The 8,803-nt window shown below is 39.1% G+C and overlaps 1 protein-coding gene across 4 annotated transcripts in view; it reads left to right on the forward strand.

Annotated features, from left to right (window-relative positions):
• RIN2 (Ras and Rab interactor 2) overlaps nucleotides 1-8,206 on the forward strand; it is an 831,738-nt gene extending 823,532 nt beyond the window's left edge. For all 4 annotated transcript variants that reach the window (XM_085611780.1, XM_085611777.1, XM_085611779.1 and 1 more), the window contains one exon: nucleotides 1,201-8,206. Coding sequence is in view for 3 of the 4 variants with exons in the window: in XM_085611777.1 (XP_085467903.1) it covers nucleotides 1,201-1,533 (333 nt within the window). In the remaining variant the exon portion in view is untranslated. The remainder of the gene's footprint in view (nucleotides 1-1,200) is intronic.
• Nucleotides 8,207-8,803: the final 597 nt, after the last annotated feature.

Consider the following 8,803-nt stretch of genomic DNA (forward strand, 5'->3'; position numbering starts at 1 on the left):
TTCAGCTCTTCTCTCATGGCAAAGAAACATGAAAAAGTAATTACTGGGATTAATGAGCCTTCATGTTTTTTGGGTTATGCTATTTATGAGCAGACAAAATATTGTAAAAACGTTTGATGCAGTTTATAGCTGTCCTTTAAAGGCGCGCTTGTGTATGTATTTTGGAAATCAAGGACGTTGTGTTTGAATCACAATCAATTTATGTTGCCTTCTACACAAGTAATGCCAAGACCCCATTTTAGTTACAGCCAAGAGATAGAATGTCACATTGGTGGTTGTTGCTGTATCCTGAGTGTCCATTCATCGAGCCTGTTAAGTCACTGTTACTTTAATTGTATGTTGAGACATCAAACACCTCAGATAACCAAACCATTGTTCTATGGGAAAAAATGTTATATAATTAATTACCTTTATTAACATTCATGTAATGACTCCTTATAAGCCTGAATATCAATTTTAAATCACTTGTATCACATCCACATTTATTTCTCCTGCCGCTAACTGTTTTTTGTATTTGCTATGAACATGATTCCTAAATGCAGTAGTTTACTTGACGCAAAACAACAAGCATATTCTGCAAAACTTCTTTGTATGTCAGAACCTCTCAACAGGATGTACCCAGGCAAGGAGTTGGCAATCGAGAGTACCCTTACAGACACGTGTCTTGACTCAATTTAAATCTGTCTACTGTTTAGTACTTCACCATAAAAAAACACTATGGACTATTCTGGAAGCCACGTGAAATTATTTGTTCCCAGTGCTTATAGTCCTAATCCTCATAGCATATCAATATACTCTCTTCTCCTAGAAACACCACATCAGAAAACTAGGAAATTGAGCGTCATAGGGATTGAATCTTTCAGCAAGCGTCTCAGATTTGTTCTGAGAGGAATAAGGGAATACACCAAGCTGTGCTATGTAGCTGCTTACCCAACCTTATTTCTGTTCTGGCCTTTGCTGTGATAGTTAATCTCTGTGTTGGATATGATGTTTGGATAATCTGAGTCTTTAAAAAACAATATGCATGAACTGTTGTGCCTTGAAAAATTTAATTAGCAACACATCCAGTTAACCGTCCCAGTGGTTTATCAGTTTTGGCTGCATGTGTTGTTGCTTTGAGATGGTAAGGCATTGTGAGTTGTCTCACTGTTCTGTAAAAGTGAGATCTGTGGTTAAATTAATTTTTTCTGTCTTCCACAGAACTACCTTCGAGTCGCTCTTCAAGAAGTTGAAAGTGGATGCACAGGCAAGACGCTGCTTGTGAGGCCATACACAACCACAGAGGAGGTGTGCCAGATCTGTGCTGAGCGCTTTAAAGTGCAAGACTCTGAAAACTTTGGCCTTTTTCTTTATATTGATGAAACCTGGCAACAGCTCACAGAAGACACCTACCCTCAGAAAATCAAGGCAGAGTTGCACAGTCGGCCACAGCCCCAGGTCTTTCACTTTGTCTACAAACGCGTCAACAGCAATTTTGCCGGAATTTTCCACTACGAGGACACTGATGCTGAATATAGTCATTTAGCTTCTTAAACAACTTGGGTTTCCACTGTTTACTTGTTTACAATTGTTACCCTTGATGAATGTCCACATTAGCCATTGAATTGAAGGTGGACTTGGAGCCTCACTGCCAAGGTCTTCATGGTGTCAATTAATATTGGGAAAAAAATTGAACAGCACTTAATCTGGGCTTGGACACCCTGCTGGTGAATGTGGGAGAAGTTGGAAGACACACAATGAAGTAATGTGTCACTTCTTGAAGGGGCATTAATTGCCAAAGGAGCTGGCTCCCAGCACGACCATGCTGCTGTTTAGCATGGTTAGCCTTTCATGCAGGAATACAAAAGTCTTCAGAGGATTCTTTTTTAAACGGGTTTCTCTTCTCTTAAGTGTGGGATACGTGCTAAAGAAACACCTTTTTTCTACTTTTCTTTTTCTACCTAACAGGCGGTAGTCTTTAGCACAGATGTCCAATGAGATACTTCCTGATATGCAATACCTCTTAGACTGTGTACAGATGCTCCCCAGAGTGCCATTTAACATTCTGATCAGAATGAACATTTGGACTTTCCCATCACTCCATTTTATATTGGTGAAAAAATCTTAACTTGATTAAGTCTGTTGTCAGAAAGGAAGTGTGTTTTTTAAAATAAAATGTCTCTTTTTTTATGTATGCGTTTGCTACATACGGTGTTAATGCCACCTTGTATAACCCGTTTCCTGCTGCTGGAACAGGCAGGCTCAAATGCATTTTCTACTTTGTACTCTCTCTGTTGAAATTGAAAAATCCCTTGCGTGTAGTACTTACTCTACATCCCAGTACCTTCTTAACCTATACATTTCTACATCTTCTTCAGCTTTCTACATCTCTAGACCTTTTCACAGGGCTAGAAACTGTGCCTTAAGTATTAAAAAAAAGTGTGAGATTAGCATGTAAAAATTAGCAAAATTCTTACGCTTCCATGGCCCCATATTGCTTAGATTTTCCTTATGTCTTTAGTATGATTTCTTTCTTTTGATCCTGCTAGTAAAGAAAAATACACTGTGATTCACTTTTTCATTTAAATCAGCATTAGGGCATTGTTTACATAATTTCTTTCTCAAACCACAGCTTCAGCTTCTTGAAGGTCATATGTAACTACTCGATAGACATATGACATTTATGACCGACTCCAAGCATTATGGAATTTGTTACAGTTTTGCTGCGTAGACTCACCAAGAAATGCCCATTGACTGCAGTATTCATTTTAATCTAAATTCAGCAAGCTAAGTTCTTGTCTGCTTTGAATGATTATGTCCCACTGGATGAGAACTCTGTTTGAATATTTGCTCCTGGAATCCATTTAAAATACCTGTGTCCTGCCACTTTTGTATCAGGCATTCTGGAAAATGTTTTTCACCCTGTGTACTTTCAACAAACCTACTGTCTTGTCACCACATAGTATGTTTATTCCAGACAATGCTATGATATTTTTGGAGCTGAGGATAGGTTTTGAAAGCACTCTTAAGAAGTAGGCAAAGTTATTCAGGTGATCATAGGTTTAACATGCCAGAGCTAGATATGTTTCTGGGATGAACCTTTTCACAACTGCTGATAGTGATTCTGCTTAGTCACTTCTTAAATGTTTCAGTCTTCTGGTGCCCGAAGACGAAACACAGATTTGACTTCTGATTCTTCCAAAGTATAAGATCTGTACCAGTAGTTTTGAAGTATGCTAACCTAGAGCCATTTCTCTGAAATTGCCTTACTACCTCTTCTGTAGCTTATGAATTAAATTCTCAGAAGCCTACGATAGCCTTCAAGGTAAAAAGCACACATTGAGGAAGAAGGGGAAGGCAATAATTAAGTCACGACCATCAACAGTTGATAAACTCCTCTTGTTCCCTAAGGTAGAGAACACCATGGGACTTTGTGAATTTCTTCCTGGGGGATTGTTCAGTAGGTGGTATATCCATTCCTTGATTCTCCTCATTAATCTAGGCCAGGCATTTTCAACCCAGAAATGTAATTTAAATTTCTATTAAGAAGCATAGCGGACTGGAGAATCTGAAAGAGAACACTGTAATGTGAGACCAGATCGCAGTAGTGGTTGATGAGGTAACTGCTGCCTTGTCGTGGGGCACTGTGGACCCACCTTTGTCTACTCTAGAGCCTCTGCTCGAATCCGTCTGCTTGAACATCCAGTGTAGGATCCATATTGATGCCAAACCTTGATTTCATTGTTTGGGTTCAAGTGGTTTAACCTCTAAATGATCCGCTGCACCAGCCTTCTGATATCAAAAGTAATTTGACCAGCCAGTGCATGTCATATTTGTTTACCTGTTCCAGTGTCCACCCGGTGATATCTTTGCAACCTTCTTAGCTTTCTAATCTCTTTCCTTTACTTTAGAATATAAATGTAGGACAAAGAAGGGAAGACAATCTTCTCTTACCAACATCCACCTGACATCTTTGATTTAGCAAAATTATCATAGCATGTTGACTTCCCATCTTCAGAAAGTTGAGGTTAGGCACAGATTATTGAATGTCTAATCCAAAAGTTCCTGTCAATCTAGTCACACAGTACATGACAAGATAAAGAAGCAACTACCATAAGAGAAGCATGCATAAAACAATCTTTTGGCAGTAACGTAGATGCTTTGTTGCTTCATAAGCGGGTTTATAAAGACACCAGCCTTTTAACACGTTTCTTTCCCATTGTCTTGTGCTTTGTGATGTCTGGCACTATTTACTGATGCCATTCTACAAATAATTAAGTGTATGGAGATTTTACGGAACCAATTTTCAGTTACATTTTGATTGGGTTTTGCTGACATACCTAATCTAAACATAACAAACAGATATCAGCGATAACAATGACTATTCAAAAAGGGCTTTTTTTCGAAGTGGCCATCTCCTTATAGAGGTAACCACTTTTAATGCTCCATTTCCTAGAGTAAAATGAATAGAGACACTGGTGCAGTTATTATCGCTGAGCCCTTTGGTGATATACATTGGTACTGTACTGAGAGCTTACCTCTTGTTTTTTATTAAGTGTCTGTATATTTTATATTAAATTGCATTCAGGGCTGGCCTTGCATTTGTAGAAAGTTCAACCACACAAATCCTATTGCACTTGTGGCAAAGACATACTGAGCAACGCTTTGAATTTTTCAAGTTCAAATTCACTTATTTATTTCATGGTGTTCTTGATGGTTCAAGTTTTAAAATCAAACATTAGCTGTATTTCTTTTTCTAAAAGAGGAAACTCCTCACTGCATAGTTTCTGTTTTTACCTCATTCTGCTGAGTCTGACAAAGGCTGTGGTGAAATGCGATCAATGATTAACAAAGGGTTGTCTATCCACATAATGTCATAGGGCTCTGCCTGTGTTCAGCGCCATTAGGAGGGTCTTGGAATCATAGAATTTTTGGTAATGGAAAATGCTTTCTCTATTGGATCAGAGTTTTGCAACTGATGCATGATGTCACATTGCAACCCACAAAACAAATACTTCCATTTGCTCTGGTTTCAAAACCAGCAACTTAATTGCATGGCATGTAGTCTCATGAAAATCTCCTAATAATATTGCATTTGGCCATAAGTCTTGTAATTTTTGTCCTAAAAATAGGGATTCTCGTTATATGGATCTTCCTTGCAGGCCTACAGTCACTGTCCACACAGTCACTGTCCACACAAAAACTGTGGGTTGCTTGATACATCTAAGGGCTGCATGTCGTAATATCATGGCTGACAATATTGATCTCCAAAAATATTGCAATCCTGTACCGTTTACTGCTGCATCACAAGGTAAGTATAGAATTACTATTCTTCACTTCACCTATACCACTCTTGCGATGTAAGTATAAGTGGAATTGAGAATAGCAATCGTATACTTAACTTGGAATGTTATGGTGGATTTATAGTAGGGGATGTGATTTAATAGTCATGCGATATATTGCATGCAATATGGTGACCACCATTAGGGTATAGCCATATCGTGGGAAGGTTTGCATGTGCAAATATCTTTTGTGCATATTTTAGTGGAACGTTTTGCACTGTAAATGCCCGCCTGAAGGTCATTTTAGGCATGTTTTTCATTTTTCATATATGCCATATATTAAGACTCCATGTGAACATAATGCATTAACACATGCACAATGTGTTAGTGCACACTGAAAATTAAATTGAACTGCTACTATTACATTTTGCACACATGCATAATTTAAATAAAAGAAGAAAAGCCCAGATACCTTTTCATTATCTCGAAGGGTTCAAAACCTGCTAAGACATGCACGAAAATGGTTTGCACATGCACCCTAGTGCTCATTAGTTAATTGTGTCAAATGTAAGGTAGCTCTAACTGTACTGTATCTTATCTGAATTATATTTTTATAGCACTTCTTTACCCCCGATAAGGTGTGAAGTGCTTTGCACTTGTCGTGTGGAACTCTGCTGACAACTCTCAAATCCTACTGTAGATTTTAGAAGTAAGGGATTTTGTGCCATGCCTCTTAAAATTAGGCCCTACATCAGTTCATCTCAGCTTTTGGTGTATTGCTGGCATGCTGTGCGTTTTGCCAGCCTTCGTGTGACAAGACTATCCAGTGCCTCTTTCGAATCTCACAGTTCACATGGATGGTTACATACTTTCTTCACGTTAAACGAAAAGTATCTCTGTTTTGTCATGCATTGAAAAGCTTCATGTTTGTTCTTATTATTTTTCATAGAAATGTTTATAGCAGTTGCAGGTAAACTGTCCTGGATGGTTTAAAATATTTTTTTAAATATAAAGTATTCTATAATTATGCATGTGATTTTAACTAATATACGGGAAATAAATCTCTTGCTGGTTTTAGAGGAATACATTAAAACTTTTTTAATCAAAATAACTGTATTACTTGTGTTCGTCTCAATACCTACACTGAAGCAGGCCTTAGTACCTATGTAAAGGAAAGCAAAAAGCAAAATATCTATAAACAGGACAGAGTTAAAAGAGGGGGAGAAAAGGAAAGTGCAAGCCAAGTGGAAAAAAATGAGTGTAGAATTCACTGTAGAAATAAGAGGTGTGATGGGTGTCCTCTGCGAGAGTGTTGTAAATCTGAGAATCGACCATTGAAAATGGCCATCAAAGCAGAAATTCAGCTATTTGACCCCGGAGTACCCTTGCTTTAGGTTTGCTTTGTCAAACAGATATTTCATAAAGCTCAGTGCAGAGAGTGCCCATACCTAAGCTGCAAAATAATCTAAACTCATGCAGGAAGCTAAAGTATTACGGTTATGATGTCAAAGTCAATTCTTCTCCTCCGTCCTCGTGTTTCTGAAGGAAAATCCCTCACCAACAGTGAGACAATAGACTGACTCCAGAGGTTATTGTTGCACTGGTACAATAGTTGTAGTATTGTTTAAAACGTCAGTAGCCAATTTAGCAACTCTAATGTAAGAAAATACTGATATTTGTGCTTCATACAAAGACAACTATTTGAGGTTCTTGACGTTATCGATCAGTAAGGCATTTAAGGTCAATAAAAATGAAGAAAGAACATTATAAAGAGGACCGTCACAAGGGGAGCAGGAAGACGGGACTCTTTGCCCTCGTTCCATGCTTTTCAGCGCCTTGTGTTCCTCCCACAAAATTATTTAAATGATAATAAATAAGGCCTGTTTGGTTAATTAGTAATGAGACAGCTAACGGCAGCCCAATCACCAGTCGGCACCAGATTTTAAAGCTAACTGGTAAAGGAACACTCTGTTTTTTCCTGAGAACATTTTCTGATAGTTCGAATAAGGAGTGGGTTGCCGGTGAAGTTTTTTACTAGGTCCCTGCAGAAGCTTTTAATAAGCCTGATTTAGAGATGCTTTAAGTAGAAGCACTTGATGATGTGAAATGAAGGTATCCGAATAGAGATGTCGGTGGGATGAATGTGTGAAAAGCCTAACATACGATTAAAGCACGTCATAGTCTGCTGGTTCAGGCTCACAAAAGAAAACTGGTGATGGAAACAATGGAACCATTGTACATTAAGGATTTGAAACTAATTGTAAGTGTGGCAATATGTAATGTCCTGTTGTATGTGCTTAGAACTGAGGGCCTGATTCACAAAGACCTCCGCACTTGTGGTAAGGGCTCCGTGCTCGTGGGGGTGTGCCTGCACTTGTGGCAAGGGCACCACACTCGTGGGGGGTACCCACACTTATGGCAAGGGTGCCGTACTCATGGGGGGAGCCCACACTTGTGGCAGGGTGGGCCGCACTCATGGCTGAAACTCCACAATGAGAAACTGCAATGTAGAGCTTCGGCCACGAAGGTGGCACCCTCGCGACTGCGGGACCTCTGCCACTAGTGCAGAGGCCCTTTGTGAATCAGCCCTAAAATATTTGTTGAAAAACACTAAACTTTCTCCACTCTGTCACAAGCACAGTGAGTCATTTTAATGAAAATTGTGAACTCAATTGATGTTGATGTGATATGGTTCATAGGCGATATCATCTTAGTGTGGATAATGCTTTAAGTGAAAAAAGATATTAACCAATGAAAAGTATATTTTGAAAAAAGCATTTGAATGGATGTGTAGGTGACTCTGCAAGGCAGAGCGAAGGGGGTTTGGCTTATAAGGATGTTTTTAACGTTTGTCATGTTTCTGGAATTGAACCCTCTGCACACTGTTGCATTTCGTTTTGTAAATGATGAGTTTTGCACACAATACATTGTAATACTGAACTATAGCATGGTGTTACGTTTTCTTTACATCAACACTTTTTCCTGCATCAAAAGTATCCAGAACATGCAAGCACTTCAATGCCGCATCAGTGGTAGTAAGCACTACATAAATGCAATTTCAGTCCAGTTCAATTCAACATGTGTTGTTAAGCATTTTTATTCAAGATCACTTCCATAGAAAAACAATTGGCTCATGGAGACGCACAGCTTAAGGAACAAAAATGAGTAAAATGAAAATGGCAGTTTTCTACAGTATAAAGTAAAAATCTGTCTCCTATAATTTACATAATTGCACCCTACCTCATACCTGCCAACTCACACGGTGCCACCGTGTGGCACACAATATCGGCTCTTGTCACACGGGCAAACAGTGAGGATCCAACATTACACAGTAAATAGTAGTCTTCCTGCTTGTTTTCCGAATCTTTTAACTGCTGACATCCATTAATGGGCGTGAAAACACCCCAGGACATCAGCACCAGCAAGCTTTTAGGAGGAGGGGATTGAGGGCAGGGTGAGGTTCAAAAGTGCCTCTTGGGTACTTCTCCACACGAGGCCCCACCCTCTCCAAGGTCCTGCCCCCTCCTCATACAGTGTGAGTT

The sequence above is a fragment of the Triturus cristatus genome, chromosome 6 (assembly GCF_964204655.1).
Source record: "Triturus cristatus chromosome 6, aTriCri1.1, whole genome shotgun sequence".
Lineage (NCBI taxonomy): Eukaryota > Metazoa > Chordata > Amphibia > Caudata > Salamandridae > Triturus > Triturus cristatus.